We start from the raw sequence: 19215 nt of genomic DNA, 5'->3' as shown, positions 1-19215 counted from the left end.
ACAGACACATGCACGCACATTAACAAAAAAATGAGGATTTTTTGTTTTGTTTTGTTTTTTTCAAGACAGGGTTTCTCTTTGTAGCTTTGGTGCCTGTCCTGGAACTCTTTCTGTAGACCAGGTTGGCCTCGAACTCACAGAGTTCTGCCTCTGCCTCCCGAGTGCTGGGACCAAAGGCATGTGCCACCACTGCCCAGCAATATATTTAAAAAGAACCCCAGCACAGCTAACAACTGCTTAAGGTCTGTGGTGGTTAGAATAGGAATGGCCCCCATAGACCCACGTGTTTGAATGCTTGGCCCATAGGGAGTGGCACTGTTAGGCTTGGCCTTGTTGGAGGAAGTGTGTCAGTGTGGGGGCAGGTTTTGAGGTCTCATGTGCTCAAGCTAAGCCCCGTGTGCCACACAGTTTCCTTCTGCTGCCTGTGGATCAAGATGTAGGACTCTCAGCTCCTTCTCCAGCACCATGTCTGTCTGTATGTCACCATGTTTCCCATCATGATTATTATGGACTAAACCTCTGAAACTGCAATCCAGCCCCAATTAAATGTTTTCCTTTATAAGAGTTGTCATAGTTGGGGTGTCTCTTCACAGCTATAGAAACCTTAAGACAAGGCCTTTCTCCCTTCCCAACTATAAATCTTCAGTTTTCTAAGATTCTCACCAGAAAATCCATTTTTAGGAAAAAGACCTGTATTCAACCCTGTCTGGACCTTTGTAGCTTTTGGTTTTGGATTATCAGATTATAATGCCATCCTAGGCATGTACAGATCCACCTATGATCTCACTTAACAACTAAAAGACAGTAGATGAGGTGTGTTTCTTAGTAACCTCTAAAAAAAGAGATTTAAGTTTTATTGTGTGTGTGTGTGTGTGTGTGTGTGTGTCTGTGTGTGTGTCTGTGTGTGTGTCTATGTGTGTCTGTGTCTGTGTCTCTGTGAGTATATGTGCACTGACTGCAGGCATCCCCAGAGGCCAGAAGAGGGCACTGGATCCCTTGAAAGAGGAGTTAACAGGCAGCCTAACATGGATGCTGGGAGTGAGCAGGAGTGAGCCGCCTAACATGGATGCTGGGAACCAAACTCAGATCCTCTGGAGGAAGCAGTGCGTGCTTTTATCCCGAGTCATTTCTCCAGCTTCTATTATTGATCTTTTGAGATGACAGCCACCAAAGTGGTAGATTTGGTTAATGCTGAGACAATTAATTGCTTACTCTTCCCTGAGGAGTCCATTTCCACCTGGCTTATATCCTTCTTTCTATGGTTCTTTCTTAGGAAGCACATACCGACATACAGATGTGTATTGTTTTCTTCTAAGCACCTCTCTTTCTCTTAACCCTTCAGATTAAACCTATATTAAAGTGACCTTTAACAAAACCTCCAACTCAGGGCAGCAAAAGAGAACAGTGGGTAAGGTTCCTATGGCTGAGCCTGACGCCCTCGATTCAATCTCTGGGATGCACGCGGTAGAGAGAACCAACTCCCACAGGTTATGGGGTCTTGCTCTGTCAGCTCACCATTCTGAATAAATGTTTTTATTTGTCTGTTTGTTTGTTTGTTTGTTTGTTTGTTTTTAATCAGCTGGGTGTTGTGGCACACATCTTCAATCCCAGCACTCCACTAGGGACACAGAGGCAGGCAGACCTCTGAGTTCAAGGCTAGCTTGGTCTACAGGTGAGTTCCAGGACAACCAAGGGTTCATAGTGAGATTCTGTCTCAAAAAGAAATTAAAAGCAAAAAATTATCTCTAACTCTACTTCATCATTGTAATGAGCACAGTAAAAAATGGCTTTTAGACATGTAAAACCATCTTAGTCGGGTTGGGGATTTAGCTCAGTGGTAGAGCGCTTGCCTAGCAGGCCCTGAGTTCGAGCCTCAGCTCAAAAAACAAAAACAAAAACAAAACAAAACAAAAAAACCAGCTTAGTCAGGAACTCCACCAGACCCACGGCTGCATCTGATAACCAGAACCCAGTGACATCACTCACTCAAGACAACCAGACAGAGTCCTAGACTCCATGACGCCCACTGGACAGTCTATAAACAGAGACCAAGAAAAATGCTCTGCTCCGCATATCTGGAGAGATGTCACTTTGATCTGCCCTGTGGCTAGAGAGTCCTTCCCAGAATCCTGACCCTCGAATCAGAGAGTTGTGTTAGAGACTGGATCTGACATTCAGCTAAGATACGACACACAGGTGAGCAGCCTTGGGGAGATAGACTTAGAATAATAAAATATAACTTTTGTTATACTAAAACTACTCACTCATATCTACCTTCTTGCTCTCGACAATCATAAACTGGCTGATATTGAAATTCTTTTTAGCATAGAAGCCACAAATTCTGGTTTACCCCGAGTCTTAGTCCCTAAAAACCTAGGGGTACTCATCAGGCTCCCAAGGATGGCATTGTGGAGCTGTGTCTTTTTCTTCTCACAAATGACACTACCACACACTGTCCTCCACTGGAAATGTTGCAGAAGGAAATGAGGACCAGTGGATGGATGGTATGGCTCTAAATCCTTCGGTAAGTTGGAGGGGTCAAATGGAATTTAGAATGCTGGATTTGTTTCATGTATCATGGCTCCAGGCCTGCATCTCCACTCTGCTAGGGCAGTTTGACCTGTCAGATCCCAGGACACCAAAGTCACCCTGTTGAAACCGACCAGAGATCTTGAGAGGACAAGCCACGGAATAATGATTCAATATAGTGGGGGGGACGGGGACCCACAACTCATGGTTCAGCCTCAACCTGTAAACCCAAGGCCTGTGAATGAGGTACCCAAGCAGAGAGGGGAGCATGGTGTCTTAGTCGTTTTTTCAAAAGGTCAGGCTCACACTGGATGTGGTGGCATGTCTAGCACTGAGGAAGCTGAGGCAGGAGGATTGAGAATTGAAGGCCACATACTGGATACTCTCTAAACTGGGAGAGTGTAATGCTGCAGAGATGAGTCGGCCATGAAGAGTTCTTACTGCTCTTCCAGAGGACCCGAGTTTGGTTACCAACACCCATGCTGAGTGGCTCACAACCAGTTGCAACTCCAGCTCCAAGAGACCCAACACCTTTCCTGGCCTCCACTGACATCTGCACTTATACGGCATCTGTGTGTATGTTATGTGCGTATCAGGGCGGGTGCCTGAAGAGGCCAGAAGAGGGAGTCAGAGCCTCTCAGGCTGGAGTTTAACAGTTGTTTGTAAGCCACTCAGCTCAATGCAAATGTCGGGGACTGAATTCAGGACCTCTGCAAGAGCAGCAAACGGCCCTAACCACTGTGCCATCTCCGCAGGGGGTTATCGCGGGTATTTGTTATAGTGATGAAACGCTGAGCATCGAAACACCCGTTGCAGTCTGCATCGCATCACCTCTGAGCCTCCTGCCTTTATGTCGCATTAACCTTTTTTCAGTGTTCTGTGATTTATTTTAATTTTATATATACAAGCATTCTGCCCTCATATATTCCTGGGTACCACTTGTGTGCCTAGTGCCCACGGAGGACAGAAGAAGGCATTGGAGCCCTGGAACTGGAGTTACAGACAGTTGTAAGCTGCTGCGTGGGTGCTGGGAATCGAACCTGAGTCCTCTGCTACAATCCCACCTAAGTCCCAGCGTGGTGAACCAATGACTTTATTGGGTTTATTTACAGAGCAAAGTGAGGGATTGTTTACAGGAGTGTGGGTGACCCCAAAACTATGGCATCACTGCAATGTCCCACCCCATTATGGATGATGACCTCATGGGACCTGCATTATGGAATCCCTCTGTCAGTCAACCTTCTACTCTTTGTTTGTTGTTTGTTTTATTTTTCCAAGATGGGGGTTTTCCTATGTAGCCCTGGCTGTCTTGGAACTCGATCTGTAGACCAGGCTGGCCTCGAACTCACAGAGATCCTCCTGCCTCTGTCTCCCATGCGCTGGAATTAAAGGTGTGTGCTGCCACCCCCACCTGGCCAACCTTTCACTTTCTATATAATCAAAAACACAGATCCCAAGATCACTTGCCATTGGGGGTGTACAGGAGAGAGGGTCTTGTGGCTCTCCCGCTCCTGTTTCTACTGAGGAGTGTCAGCAGCTGCATTCACATTACCGTAAACCTGGCTAGGTCCCCTAGCCCCTTTCTGATTGACATGGCTACTGGTCTCTGCAGTTTCTCCTCCAAGGCAGCAATGGGGGAAACATATTATGCCCAGAGGGAAGTAACTGCCCTGCAGCACTTCACCTACAAAGTATTGAGATGACAGGCTAGAGCAAGTTTGGGATGAAATCCAGGGCTGCCTACGTGCTAGACAGCCATTCTACCTCCTGAGTCCAAACCCAATCGGTGATGTTTCAGTTGAGCAAGACGCGGTGCCTCTGAGGGAAGAACATTCCAGAACGGCAGCTGAACTTCAAAGGACCTAAGAGAGGAACAGTGGATGTCAAGAACAGCAAGACCCCAGTAGCTGAAAGGTGATCTGCCAGGGTTGTGTGGCAGGCAGGCAGGCCCAGAACACCTTGATGGGCTGCAAAGTCTTTGTAGGTTTTAAGCAGAGGAGAGGCTTGATTTAATTTCCCTAATAGGGATGATGTTGACCCTGTCCCTAACCTGGAATTCAAAAGACAAGCAAAACCCTAACAAGGCGAGATTACCTTGGTAAAACTGTACCATTAGGGAAGAGAGGAGTTTTTGCCAATGTTAGAGCTAAAACCAGTTATAGGTATGTATGAGATGCAATTAAGCTGGAATTTATCCAAGATAGATTTGCTTTGTTTTTCCTTTTTCAAAAAATTCATCTATTTATTTTACATCCCAGCTGCAGCCCCCCCCCCATCCTCTCCTCCCTGTCCCTCACTCCCACCCCCACCCATCCTCTTCTGTCTCTACCCAGGAAAGGGCAGGTCTCCCATGAAGATCAATAAAACATGGCATATCAAGTTGCAGTAAGACTAATCACCTCATGTATTAAGGCTGGGCAAGGTGACCCAGTATGAGGAGTAGGGTCATAGAAGCCAGTAAAAAGAGTCAGAGACAGCCCCTGTTCCCACTGTTAGGAGACCGGCTTCTTTCCTCCCTCCCTCCCTCCTTCCCATCCTTCCTTCCTTTCTTGACAGGCTCTCACTAGGTAGACCAGGCTGGCCTCAAATTCACAGGGATTGTCCTTCTCTGTCTCCCAAGAGCTGGGATTAAGAGTGTGTACCACCACGTCCACTATGTTTTTCTTACGTAAATGTATGCTGTTTGTTTATTATGACTGTGTGTGTACATGATGCCTGTATGTGTGAGCGTGTGAGGGCACCCTTGTGAAAGTCAGAGGACAACTTTGTGGAATCAGTTCTCTCCTTCCTTCACACGGTTCCAGAGTTCTAACTCAAACTCAGGTCCTGAGCTCTTGCATCCGGCACTTTCTACTCCAAGGCAGCAATGGGGTAAACATGATCTGCCCTGAGGGAAGTAACTGCCTTGCAACACTTCACCTACAAAGTATTGAGATGAAAGGCAAGTTTAGAATGAAACCCAGAGCTTCCTATGTGCTGGATAAGCACTGTACCTTCTGAGCTACAACTCAGTGAGCAATCTACTCATCAATCTCACCGACTCCTACCTGGTTTTTTTTTGTCTCCCAGATGATAGAAAACAACTCCCAGGGCACTGATTTAATGATCCCTGTTTTAAGCCCTTCTCAAACTTTGGACCTGTAAGTTTTGGAAGTTGTCATGGCATAGACTTGGTTTGTAAACAGACAATTTCCTGCAGTGTGTGTGTGTGTGTGGGGGGGGGGATGTCATTAGAAACAATTTCCCACCTTGCCAGGGTTTCTGCTACAGCTAGTTTTTTTGTGGCAACAATAGACAAATACTGGAGCATGTTTTCAAAGGGCCGTCTTAACCCCAGGGTTATTTTTGCAAGCACAGCAAGCTCTGTTTATTACCAAGTGCGAAAATGTATCAATTTGGGATCAGAACACAAAGACCCTGGTGGTTCAAGGTTTCAGAGTAGGAACAGGAAGTTGCAGTATGTAAATACAAGGAGCCTGGAGGTAGAATAACCGTCATTTGCGTGGTTCATAAAAACTCAGTAAGCCGGGCATTTTATCCCAGCACTCGGGAGGCAGAGCCAGGCGGATCTCTGTGAGTTCGAGGCCAGCCTGGGCTACAGCGCGAGCTCCAGGACAGGCACCAAAACTACACAGAGAAACCCTGTCTCGAAAAACCAAAACCAAAACAACAACAACAACAAAAAACCAAAAAACCAAAAAAAAAAAAAAAAAAAAAAACCCATTGGTAACTATAGTTACCGAGCTCGCTCCACTGTCAGTGGCTGTCACAGAACCCACTGGGTAGTGGAGAATTGATAGTTGTCCCTTGTAAAGCAAGGCCTCTTCATCAGCTTCTGCCGCCTCACTGGATATCACAGGATTCATCTTCCCCTTCCCTCCACTATGTTTCTTTATTGCTTTGGTCTGGCTTGAGGCCTGTCTAGTTCTAATTTGGTCTTGGATGGAGGACATCAGCTACAAGCAGGACAATTACGGTTGTCTCGGGGTGGCCTGGCTGCAGAACAAGCTAACAGGGTGGGTATCAATCTATCTGCAACATTCCCAAAAGCCTTCCTTGCCTCTTCCCGCTTGCACGAACTGCGAAGATTCTCAAGCGACTGAGAATATAGAACACTAGCAGAGCTTCGGCCTAGTGTATGTGAGGCCCTAAGTTCAACACCCCGCATTGCAGGAAGAGGAAAAAAAGACACCTCAGGGAAGGGAAGTCCAGCCCTAAAGGCCACACACACACACTCAGTCTAACTGCGGACCAACTGGATAGGTATTTCGGTTGTCCATCACCCTTCAGCCTGGCCCCTGCGAGGTCAGGGACTCAGGGATCACGAATCTTGAAGCTGCAGCAGCCCACAGCCCCCCAGGCCTGGGTGTTCCGCAGCGAGGTCACCCCAAGGCGACAATTTAAAAGGACAGCTCGCCCACCCAGGCGGCAAACGCCCCTCCCTCCCTGCCCGCCCAGGCCGCACCCACTTGGGGGCGGTGCACCCAGGCTTGGTTCTCGGTGGGCGGACGCCGCGGCTTTAAGTAGGGGCGGGACTGAGCGCTGAGTAGCAGCAGCGTCGGCAGCGAGAGTTCTCGGACACTCGGGGCCGGATACGGGAGGCCAGCTGGCAAGTCCCGGTAAGCGCGGGGCAGGCGGGCGAATGACCCCGGGAGATGCACGCGCGGATGTGCGTGTCTCAGGTGTGGGGGAAGAGGTCGGTGCAGCGCGACGGCTCCATAGAAGGGCGGAGGAGGCTGTCCTGGCAGGACCGAGATCCTGAAGCCCCACCACGGGAGCTCTGTTTGGCTGGATCTGCCCCCACTGCAGTGTTTAGCCCTCCGCGGTGCTCGGCTGCGCTGGAGCAAGACAGCGGGACGCGCAGCGCTAGCGGCCGCGGGGATTGGCCCTCGGCGCTCGCCGTAGCCCAGCGGCCTGCTTGGGGGGCGGTCGCTGAGAGTCCCGGGAAGGACCGGCGACAAAAGGAGGGAACCCGAAGGCCGTTTGCGACAGGAAGGGATTGCGTGAGGAGTCGCGGGGGCTGCGGCGCCCTACTAAAGCCACCCTGGCATCTGCGGGCCTCCACGCAGGCACCTGGCTCTCCGGGCCAGACGCTGAGAGTGAAGGTAGCGGTGGCTGCAGCGCCCCCTGGCGGCCTGGCGGCACGGTGTCCAGCCAGTCGAGCGTCGTGGGCGGGGCGGACCCGACGGAGGACAGCGGACTGTGGGGCCGTTTGCCTCTTCCTTACCTGGGTGGGGACTCGGTGGGGATCATGGGCATCCAGGCCTGAGCCTTCAGCCTCCGGGAAAGTTCAGAGCTTCCTTCCGGAATCCGCAGGCGAAATAGGGACTTCCCCTGATGTCAGGGTCTTAGCCCAGGGGAAAGCGAGGCCAGGCCGCTGGGAAGCCTGGGGGGGGGGGGGGGGTTGGAAATGGCACATTTAATGAGTGGCATATAAAAAGGGGATTAAGTGTCGCAAAAGCCTGCGCAGATGCTGGGATTATAGCTCAGAGGATAGAAAGCCCGCCTGGCATACCAAAGACCCTGGATTCTATCCCCCAGCACCTCCTAAACCTGGGGTGGTGGTACACAGGCTTGTCTGGGGTGCGGGTGCGGAAGGATCAAGAATCAAGAGCCCTACCTCAGCCAGCTCCTCCCACCCGAGTTTCACGACAGCACCTCACAGCAGGAAAGTTAGATAAAAAGTTGGGCAGCGCTGGGGCTTCTCTGTTCCTAAGAGAAGGCTGTGATCCTGAGTCTAGTCAGCAGGCCTTGGGTGTGAGGGGCCTCCAGCTTGTTTGGAGGACAGACTGATAGGGAAAGGCAAGACCTTAGCCAAGTCACGGTAGCAAGGCTGACAGTATTCCTAGTTTTTCGTTTTCTCCCTACAAACAGGGTCTATGATATTATGTAGGCCTTGCTGTTCTGGAAATCTCCGAGCGCTAGGATTAAAGGTGTACTCCCCCACGCTCAGCTATTCTTACTTATTTATTTTTAACATTCATGTATTTGTATGTGTATGTGTGTTGGGTATGTATGTGGAGATCAGAGGATGGCCGTGGGAGTCAGTCCTTCCAGCCTGTGGGGGCACAGGTATGATGAAGTCAGTTCTCCAGGCTTGGCAGCAGGCACCTTTACATTATGAGCTAGGGGTCGGCAGCCTGTTTCCAACTCAGTGAGGTGCCCTTAAAGCATCCTTTGGGGCCAGTGAGATGGTTCTTTGGGTAAAAGTGTTTGCAGCCGAGCCGGATGACCTGAGTTCGATCCCTGAGACCTGCATGGTGGACAGAAGGAAGGGCCTTCCACAAGTTGTCCCCATTCTGCACACGCCTCCCTCAGCCCCAATAAGTAAATATAATAAGAAGAGGACACATTCTTTGAGTGTGTTTTGTGCCTCAGCTGTAGATAAAATCCAAAGCTTTCTGGGCACTTCACAGTCTTGGAGGTAATGCTTAGGAAAATGGTTTACTTATTTACTTAATACTTTACCCAGTGTTGCCGATAAAACCCAGGACAAGGGCTCTCTGCCACAGTGTGTGTATTTTCTTTTGAGACAGGGTCTCATCATGGAGCCCTGGCTAGCTTGCAACTCACTATGTAGACCAGGCTGGCCCATCTCCTGAGTGCTGGAATTAAAAGCATTTGCCACTGTGCCCAGCTGTTTTTTTTTTTATATTTTTAAAAAGTGGCTTAGGAGGGGTGTTGAAGACGAATAGTGTTTCATGAAGAGCTCAAATCATATAGAATTCACACTTTAGCATTCACGACTAGTTTTATTGGACACAGCTGTTGTCATTCATCTGTACATTTATAACTCCTTCCTGAACACGGAAGAACTGGGTCACTATGGTAGACTTTGCATAGCTACACAGACTAAAAATATTAAGCCGGGCGGTGGTGGTGCACGCCTTTAATCCCAGCGCTCTGGATGCAGAGCCAGGCGGATCTCTGTGAGTTCGAGGCCAGCCTGGGCTACAGAGGGAGATCCAGGACAGGCACCAAAACTACACAGAGAAACCCTGTCTCGAGAAACAAAACAAAACAAAAACAATTTACTGTCTAGCTCTCTGGCTTACCCGCTGCCCCCCCCCCCCCCACACACACACACTTGGAGATAGTGTCTCATGTATCCCAGGCTCCTCTCTGGGCCTCTCAAGTGTAGGCATTACAAACTCTGCTTTATATATTGCTGGGGGTCAAACCTAGGGCTTCATAAACATGTTAGGCAAACCCTATCTCTCTGAGCCCCAGCCCTAGCTCTCCCTCTCTTCTCTACAGCTCTTTATACAAGCTGCTGGCTTGGGGAAAGAAGGATGTATAATGGGAAAGAAGACCGTTCATGTTAAAAAACAATGTTTAAACAATGGATTTGGGTAAACTTTATATTGAAACAGTATGTCCCAAAACAATCAGAAACAACCTGTAGAGAACTGTATTATAATCTGGATTACTGCAAAACCATTTAGGGGAGGGGAAGTGAGACGGCTCAGCAGGTAAAAATTTCTAGCACAACCCCTGATGACCTGAGTTCGATTCCCTGGAAGTGCAATTCCTCTGACACGTCTGTGGAGGCACAGGGGTCTCCCCCAGAGAATAAATAAATGAGTGGAATTTTAGAAGGTCCTTGGGTAAAACCTTTCACAGGTTATACGCCTGTGCCCTTGAAAGCTGCTAATTGGATGTTTCTTTTCACAGACTGGGTGAACCCATGGACTTGGTATTTTAGTTTTGAGAAAGAAACAGACTCAGAAGAAAGATGGCATTTGTTGCAACCCAGGGGGCCACGGTGGTTGACCAAACCACTCTGATGAAGAAATACCTTCAGTTCGTGGCCGCTCTCACAGATGTAAATACACGTGAGTGATTCTTCTTGACACATGGGGATAGATAGCAACCTTAGTGTTTGTCCTTGGTCTCCCCCTTTCTACCTTGTGGAGAAGCAAAGTGATGAGCAACAGTGCTGGAGCCCCAAAGAGGCACGAGTGTGTGTGCCTGTGTGTGTGTGTGTGTATCCTTGTCCGTGCATGCACACGTGAGTCTGTGACGATGGGTGTGTGTGACTGATGGTAGGGACCTAGCCATGTGCCATCTTCCAGGCTGTGACAGTCAAACTGATAAGATCTGATTGCTTCTCTTCAATTCTTAAATCCAGTGATTTTTTTTTTTAAAGCCTCCTTAAGGCAGTTTCAATGACCTGATCGTTTTTTGGTTTTGTTTTGTTTTGTTTTTTTGCCATTTACAGCCGATGAAACCAAGTTGAAAATGATGCAGGAAGTTAGTGAAAACTTTGAGGTATGACTTTTATGATTTGCTTTTTTTTTTTTAATTACACTTATTTCGTGTCTGTGTATTTGCCTGTACATGCCACAGTGCTACGTGCTGGTCACAGGACAGTCGAAGGGACTCTGTTCTTTCTTCCATCATGTGGGCCTAGGGATTGATGGCTCTGCGGTTTTCTTTGTTTTTTGTACTTTCTCCTATTGTCACATCAATATATTTATTAAAATGTGTTATTTATTATTATTGTTGTGTGTAAGATGTGTGTGGGGTGTTGGGGTGTACATACCACCACAGTGTTTACATGGAGTGCTTCTCTCCTACCTTTACATGGGTTCTGGGTATCAAACTCAGGTGGTCAGGCTTGCCGATTTGGGTGACCCTTGGCCTGCCGAGTCATCTTGCCAGCTCTTTTGTCAGTCTTTCTAAAAGTTCTGTTTAGTCGTTGTTACTTGCTGTGGTGGGAGGGGGTACAGAAGCGCTGCAGCGTGCACATGAAGGTCAGAGCAGCACTTTGGGGATGGTTTCTCCTCCCGTCTTCACCGTTACATAGGCTCCGGGTATTGAACTCGGGGCTTCAGGCTCATGTGGCAAGCACTTCCACTGCTGAGCCATCTCTCCAGCCCTGTCAGATCCTTTTAGTGTTACTGACTCAGAGGTCACTGATAACAAAGGCTAGCCCGTGATAGTGAGCTCCTGTAACTCCAGCAGTGGGAAAGCTGAAGCAGGAAAATTGGCAGTAATTATTCAGTGCCAGCCTGGGCTATGTGTACAGCTCAGTGCCAGCCTGGGCTATAGTGTGAAAGTGTTTGGAAAGAAGTCTTTTTTTTTTCCCTCCCTAAACATTTACTTAATTTGTGTGTCTATGTGTTTGGGCACATACATGCCATGAGGTGCATGTAGAGCTCAGAGAACAACTTGCCTTCTATAGTGGGTTCTTCCTTAGGCTTGGCAATAAGCGTCTTTACCCTCTGAGCCATTTACCATGCCCCATAGAATCGGTGCAACTGATGGTATTTCAAAACAGGAATTTGAAACTTTGTGCAGAATATTGCTCACCTTCCTGGTGGCAGTCTCAGTGTTGTGTTCAGGAATGCTGGCTCTGTTTTGGTTGCTGTGCTGTGGCATTTTTACTTTTTAAAAGGGGGCTCTTTACATGTTTTCACTTGAATGCATTCAAGTTTATGTTGTGATTTGTTATGTTCAGGTGATTGCTTATCTGAGTTTCTTGTATTTGTATGATTTTAAATTATCCCACAGATCTCCTAGACTTCGTCTGCAATTGGTCTTTGTTTTTACACTGGAAAATACTGATTGATCTTAAAAGCAACAACCTTAACGACAACAACAAAAAAGCTCTTTCATTTTATGTGTATCTTATGAATGCCCAGGTGTGTGCATGTGCACAGCATACATGCAGTGCCTGTGGAGGCCAGAAGAAAGTGTCAGTCCCTGGAGTTAAGGTGCTTATGAGAATCTATGTAGGTGTAAGAAAGTCAGTCCAGGTCCCCTGCAAGAATAGTAAGCCCTCTTAATGGCTGAGCCGTCTCTCCTGCTCTTTCTTGGTCTATCTTTAGGGATTTGCCACCTCCAAACTTTTCATTTTCAGTTTACTTTTCCATGTTTTTAAAGTCACTTTACTTTTAGTTCTAGGCTTTCCACTGTGTTCTTTAGATTTCATTTCTCTGCATATTCCCTATTTGTTTACACACTGTCTTTTTCTTTTGGTTTCTTTTCTTCTTCTGTTTCTTTTCTTTTTGAGACAGGGTTTCTCTTTGTAGCTTTGGAGCCTCTCCTGGAACTCACTCTGTAGTCCAGGCTGGCCTCAAACTCACAGAGATCCGCCTGGCTCTGCCTCCCCAGTGCTGGGATTAAAGGTGTGCGCCGATGCCGGCTTAGTTTCACTTTTTGAACAACCAGGCATTTAATGACTGGGATGCATTTTGGGAATTGTGTCATTTGGCAGTTTTGTTATTTGAGCAGCATTGAGTATCCTTACACAGACAGTTGGGATAGGTCAGTTAGGCAACATGAGCCTCTTAAAACAATTACACTTGTACCCGTGTGTGCATGTGCAAGTAGATGCACAGGCGTGTTTGCCACGGCACATGTGTAGAGGCTAGAGGACAGCTTGAAGGAATTGGCTCTCTTACTGTGTGGTGCTGCTCAGTGGCTAGTACCTTCTTTACCTGCTGGGCTGTCTCTCCAGCCTGCCTCTTAATATGATCAAAATGTAGTGAACACAAAATGTATGTGGCTGCTGCCAGTGTGTAAGACAGCACACTGTTTGACAGTGGCATTTAAAGATTCATACATTCAAATAATGATGGATGTGATCATTATTTGATATGTGCCTGTGGTGTGTGCCCATTTATCCCAGTCGGGCAACATCATGAGACCCTGTCTCCAAAAATGGAAAAAGTCTGTAGCCAGTTGAGCAGACCCAAATTCCCTTCCTGGAGGGGACATGGAGTGTGAGGATTGCAGCCAGCCACCTCCTTGGGAGTGTAGGCAGCCTGGTGCTCTGGGTTGCCCTGAGGGGCTTTCAAGGCAATTTTCTTGCAGATGTCATATCTCCAGTTTCAGTGCTGTCCCCAGCCTTGGCTCCAGGAAGATGAAGCTATGCCTTTGGGAAGCCCCAGGGCACAGTGGCCAGAGTTCATGCTGGCCAGGTTATTCTGTTCATCTGCACCAAACTGCAAAACAAGGAACATTTGAATGAGGCCTTGTGTAGAGTCAAGCTTTAGTTCTCTGACCAACAGAAGACCCATACTTCAAAGAAGTAGGCCTTCACCCTGTTTAATGCAGGTGAACTTGAAGATACAGTGGCTTGTCCCATAGCTGTTGGCTCAGATATATCCACGGTAGTTGCCTGGACAAATGGCAGGCGCTGCATTTCTGAGGGCTTCCATTGTCCACACCCCACCAAATCATGTGTGGTAATAAATCTCACATCCAGTATGTCTTTCAAAGGAAAAGAAGCTAAAAAAGCATGGTGGAGTTAATACAGAGACCGTAACAAGGTGGTTTGCTCTTTGACTTTAAGTGCTGCTCATAATGTCATGTGCTGTGCTTTTATCTGAGAGGCAGTGCGGACTTGTTGACATCCCCCTGCCACAAAAACCTGCATTGCCCTTGATGCTGTGATGCCTGTGACACCACCAGGTGATAGATAGGACTTTTTTTTTTTTTTTGGCTCCTTTAGGATTTTACAGGACCACTATCATGTGGTTCATCGTTATGTGGTACCTATTGACTTTTTTATAATGGCTGCTTTAAAAGTCTTATCTTTTTTGAGACAGTATCTCTTTCTGTAGCCCTGACTGGTCTATAACTCAGTATGGAGGGGACTGGCCTGAAACTCAGAGATCTGCTTGCCTCTGCCTCTCCAGTGCTGGGGTTAAAGGGTTTTACCACCCTTCGTGGTGAATACGTTAGTGTTTTATTTTTTTTTTTTTGGTTTTTCGAGACAGGGTTTCTCTGTGTAGCTTTGCGCCTTTCCTGGGACTCACTTGGTAGCCCAGGCTGGCCTCGAACTCACAGAGATCCACCTGGCTCTGCCTCCCGAGTGCTGGGATTAAAGGCGTGCGCCACCACCGCCCGGCACGTTAGTGTTTTAAAAAGATAATTTGTTTGATGTGTATGAGTGTTTCTTCCAAGTGAAGACCTAAATGATCCACCTCTCCCCTTGATACAGTGTCTGGCTTTGTAGCAAAGAGTAGCCTCTAACTCATGGTCCTCCTGCCTCATCCTTGTGCTAGGTTCCAGGCATGCACCACTATACTTTGCTGACTGGCTTTGAAGGTCAGCCTTGAATATTCAGTATTTTCCAGAGCATTGGCATTTTTTTCTTTGTTCAAATTTATTTATTTATTTACTTAATTACTTTTGTTCAAATTACATTTATGTGTGTACCTGGAGTTTGCATATGGAAGTCAGAGGATAATTTGCAGGAATGTTCTTTTGTATCACGTGGGTCCCGGGGATTGAACTTGGCTCATCTTGTGTCTTGAAAAGGTCCTCAACCCACTGTACCATTTTGCCAACCCTAAATGCCTTATAAACTGATGTATATATAGAATGGTGTGCCAGGTTGTATTCTGACCCTTGTGCACATTGTACAGTGTTTAGGTAGGTGAAACATGTCTTCTCAAAATACTGTCTCCTTATGGAGAAAATATTCAGAATCCTTCTAGATCCTTTATTTTTATTATTATCATTTGCCTTTTCTTTTTTGAGACATAGCTATGTAGCCCTGACTGTCCTGGAACTCACTTTGTAGACCGGGCTGGCCTCACATAGATATCCACCTGCCTCTGCCTCTCGAGTGCTGGAATGAAAGACTTAGCTCTCTGTGGTACACAATGTTGCTACTGACAGCCACCCACCCTGCAGACCAGAACTTGTTGCTCCCACTGATCAGCTTCCCTGTCTCCCTTCTGTAGTCTCTCCAGCCCAGATACCTTTTTTTTTGCTCAATTTGTATGAGGTCAGCCTTTAAGAGTCCTCATGAGTGAGGCTTAGAACTTACTTTTATGTGTGGCTCATTTCATTTAATGTAGTAATCGTGTGAGCTGTCTACTTTTTCCCAAAGGACAGGACAGGATCACATTTTTTAATGGTTGTATTTATATACCACATTTTCTTGAACCAATCAATTTAATGGATACTTCCTTTGCTCTGATTTCTTGACTCTTATGAATTGTGTTGTGCTGAACATGGGAGGAATGCAAGCAATTGTGTATGCTGGGAATCAATCACCCAGAACCTCAGGCCTGCTAGGCAAATGCTCTACCATTGAGTTGTGTATCTAACGTGGCATGTCCAGTGTGTGTGTGTGTTTGTGTGTGTGTGTGTGTGTGTGTGTGTTTTGTGTCTTTTTGTGTATTATGTGTATGTGGATACCTGTGAGTCCAGAAGAGGATGTTGAATCCCCTCGAGCTGGAGTTAAGGCAGATGTTATCTACCTGCCATGGGTGCTGGGAACCAAACTCAGGTACCAGAGGACAAAAAGGCCAAAAGCTTCACTTGTGAGCCATCTCTGCTACCCCTGCCATACCCAATTTTAACAGTAAATTGTAGTGCTTAATTCTCTATTAGATTGCAGATCTGAACTTCTTTAACATCATGTTATCTCTGAAGCATCTGAAAGCATTGGGCATTACTGTCAGGTCTGGAAATGCTTCGATGTCTCTGTGGTTAAGAGTGTTTACACCTTTGCAGAGGACCTGGCTTTGGTTCCGCTTACAGTGGCTTCTAACTCCAGTTCCAGGGACCCAGTGCCTTCTTGTGGCCTCCTTGGAAACTTGGGTGCACATAAAAACTCGTGTAGGTGCAAGCATAAATTTAAAAACAAAAACAAACAGAAAATTTTGTTTGGTTTTCTTTTGAGATTGTTATATAAATTTAAAATGAAAATAAATACGTAACTTAACCATGCTTTTCTTTTTTTAACTTCCAACTAGAATGTCACATCATCTCCTCAGTATTCTACATTTCTAGAACATATCATCCCTCGATTTCTTACATTTCTTCAAGATGGAGAAGTCCAGTTTCTTCAGGAGAAGCCAGCCCAGGTAATCTGTTCACAATAGCAGGGAAAGAAAAATGGCACACTGAGGATCAGATGCAAAAATGAATCAAAACGACATAATCAAATCAAAGAATGCATGAGTCACCAAAGAATGAAAAGGTTTTGTCAGCAGGGTAACCGCTCAGGACCACTGTCTCCTGGGCTTTATCTTCTTCTGCAGGTTCAGTTATTTACATCTGCCAACTAGGGATGTGTGTATTTGATTAGTTCAGTTGGGCACAAAAGAAGGCTGGTGAGATCACTCAGCAGGCAAAGGTGCTGGGGCCACCAAGCCTGAGGACCTGAGTTCAGTCTGGTGAGACTCACGTGAAGAAGGGAGGAACTTAACTCCTGAAGGTTGTCTTCTAGCTTCTACATGTGCCACTTACAATAAATAAATCAACCAATTAAGTTTGGCTGGAGGGCTGACTCGGTGATTAAGAGTCTGTGTACTACTCTTACAGAGGGCCAGAGTTTGGTTCCTAGCACCCAGGCAAGATGGCTCAAAACTGCCTGTAACTCTAGAGCCAGCCAGACCTGATATCTCTGGCCTCCTGGAGTACCTGCATATATATTTAAAAAAAAAAATTAATTCTCTAGTTCAACATCACCTCCCAGTACCTCTAACCACATAAGCAAAGTAGACTCACTATGTCATTGTTTCCTCTATATCAGCTTTTATTTCTTAAAGAATTTGAGAACAATTGCTGTAATGCTGGTGAGGTTTGTTGATACCCTGGATCATTTTTAGGTTGTGCCAGTTCTGAGAGCTTGTGTGACTGGCCTCCTAGTTCTGAGATGCTGTGCAGGTTTGTGGAGGCTTAGTGTAGCGTGGCTGAAACACACCCTTGGGCTCATGGAAACAGGAAATGAGTGTGGGGGAACCCTCATTTTAGTTATTTGTGTTCTCTGCTTTTTCTTTTCTCTTTTAAGGATTTAAAAAACGTGTATGGGTGTTTTGCCTGCATGTATGTTTATATAACACAGACATGCCTGGGGCCTGTGGAGGCCAGATAAGGGTACTGCGTTCCCTAGAACTGGGGTTGCAGATGTTTGTGAGTCACTGTGTGGGTCCTGGGACTAGAACCCAGGTCCTCTGGAAGAGTAGCCAGTGTTCTTAACCGCTAAGCAATCTCTAGCCCCAAATATGTATTTTATTATTAATTATGTGTCTGTGTGTATGGGTGCATGAGCACATATGAATTCAGGGTCCCTTAGAAGTCAGAAGTGGGTATTGGGTCCTTTGGAGCTGGAGTTACTGGTGGTTGTGAGTCACCTGACGGGTGCTGGGAATAAACTCCTGTCCTCTGCAAGAGTAGGAAGTGCTCCTAACTACTGAGTTCTCTTTCCTCTTAAGAGTCTGTGTTTGCTCTTAGCTTTCCTTCTACTCTGTTCTCACAGTTGTATCTTGTGCTTGAAGTACTGGTGAGGTTGTAAAAAGCACAACACAGTTAATTTGTTATGTAGTCGTGGAGCTTCTGAAGATGATCTGCACACATAGTGTGGGGCACGTGTGAACCATTTGCAGGTCTGTTTCTAAGGTCAGGTCCCTCTTAGATGGCGGTTGCTGGTGATGTGTGTGTGAGGTTAAACAGTGAGTTTTACATGTGTGTTTCCTTGCCAGCAACTCCGGAAGCTAGTACTTGAAATCCTTCATAGGATCCCGACCAATGAGCATCTTCGTCCTCATACGAAAAACGTTCTGTCTGTGATGTTTCGATTTTTAGAGGTAATCTTTGCAAATTCTTCTAATAACCATGTTGAAAACATTTCATACGATAAATCCAGTAGTCGTAGTCCACACCTCACTAAAGATCTGATTAAATGAGTGACATTTCTCTTAGTATCTCTTTTTTTCCCGTTTTTGTGGTCTGATTGTTCTTTATTTTATATCTAGAATCCACTTATGAGTGAGTATATACCATGACTGTCTTTCTGGGTTTGGGTTACCTCACTCAGGATGATTTTTTCTAGTTCCATCCATTTGCCTGCAAATTTCATGCTTTCATCGTTTTTCTCTACTAAGTAGTACTCCATTGTGTATATGTACCACATTTCTTTCATCCATTCTGCGGTTGACGGGCATCTAGGTTGTTTCCAGGTTCTGGCTATTACAAACAGTGCTGCTATGAACATAGCTGAGCATGTATCTTTATGGTATGAATCAGCATTCCTTGGGTATATGCCCAAGAGTGGGATGGCTGGGAAGACCTTTTTTTTTTTTTTAAGAGAGGGTCTCACAGTGTAACCCAGGCAGACCTGGAACTCTCTATGTAGACCAAGTTGGTCTTGAAATAAGAGATTCACCAGCCTCTGTCTCCTGAGTGTTGGGATTGAAAGTGTATGCCAACACACCTGCCCTTCTTCTTCTTTTTTTTTTTTGGAGCTGAGGATGGAACCCAGGGCCTTGTGCTTGCTAGGCAAGCGCTCTACCACTGAGCTAAATCCCCAGCCCCTTGCCCTTTCTTCTTTTTGAGACAAGGTTTCACTATGTAACCCTGGCCTGCCAGGAATTTAGGAGTACACCAGGTTGGCCTGTCTCTGCCTCCCAAGTGGTTGGGATTAAAGGCATGGGCCACCATGTACAGAAAGACCTGGGATTCCTAGGTGAATGTTTTTTGTTAATCTTTTTGCTTTCTCCCGTCTTACCATGTTTAGAATCCCTTTGGGCCTTGGGCCTTGAGAAGATAAGCTTCCTTAGGAGACAGTCTGGGGGTCTTATCTCAGCTCTGCCATTCATAGCTGACCACATTGGCCATATTGCATAAGATTTCTGAGGCTCAGTGACCTCCAGGGTAGAATGTGTCTGGTCGCTCCCTCACCTGGTCCAGTCCAGGGTGGTTGCTCAGTAGCTGATT

At 46.5% G+C, this 19215-nt stretch overlaps 1 protein-coding gene and 2 non-coding genes across 24 annotated transcripts in view; all 3 read left to right on the top strand.

Moving 5' to 3' along the window:
- Positions 1–6822: 6822 nt before the first annotated feature.
- Trrap (transformation/transcription domain associated protein) overlaps positions 6823–19215 on the top strand; it is a 98115-nt gene continuing 85722 nt past the window's right edge. For 20 of the 22 annotated variants that reach the window (XM_016001230.3, XM_076560721.1, XM_016001223.3 and 17 more), the window contains exons 1-5: positions 6823–7148; positions 10204–10364; positions 10751–10800; positions 16251–16361; positions 17982–18086. In XM_016001230.3, coding sequence (XP_015856716.1) covers positions 10265–10364; positions 10751–10800; positions 16251–16361; positions 17982–18086 — 366 coding nt within the window. In that variant the 5' untranslated portion in view covers positions 6823–7148; positions 10204–10264. Of the gene's footprint in view, positions 7149–7472; positions 7635–10203; positions 10365–10750; positions 10801–16250; positions 16362–17981; positions 18087–19215 lie in introns of those variants that run through there. The other 2 variants (XM_016001221.3, XM_076560728.1) reach the window with 2 other exon arrangements.
- Positions 10442–10640, top strand: LOC143270651 (small nucleolar RNA ZL1). The gene has a single exon (XR_013047891.1). It is a non-coding gene; the product is annotated as a small nucleolar RNA ZL1 (small nucleolar RNA).
- Positions 13209–13341, top strand: LOC121825566 (small nucleolar RNA SNORA70). Its single transcript, XR_006067890.1, has one exon. It is a non-coding gene; the product is annotated as a small nucleolar RNA SNORA70 (small nucleolar RNA).

The sequence above is a fragment of the Peromyscus maniculatus genome, chromosome 23, assembly GCF_049852395.1.
Source record: "Peromyscus maniculatus bairdii isolate BWxNUB_F1_BW_parent chromosome 23, HU_Pman_BW_mat_3.1, whole genome shotgun sequence".
In the NCBI taxonomy this organism is placed as follows: Eukaryota; Metazoa; Chordata; class Mammalia; order Rodentia; family Cricetidae; genus Peromyscus; species Peromyscus maniculatus.
The sequence above is the reverse complement of the archived record's forward strand: the minus strand, read 5'-3'. Positions and strand labels throughout refer to the sequence as shown.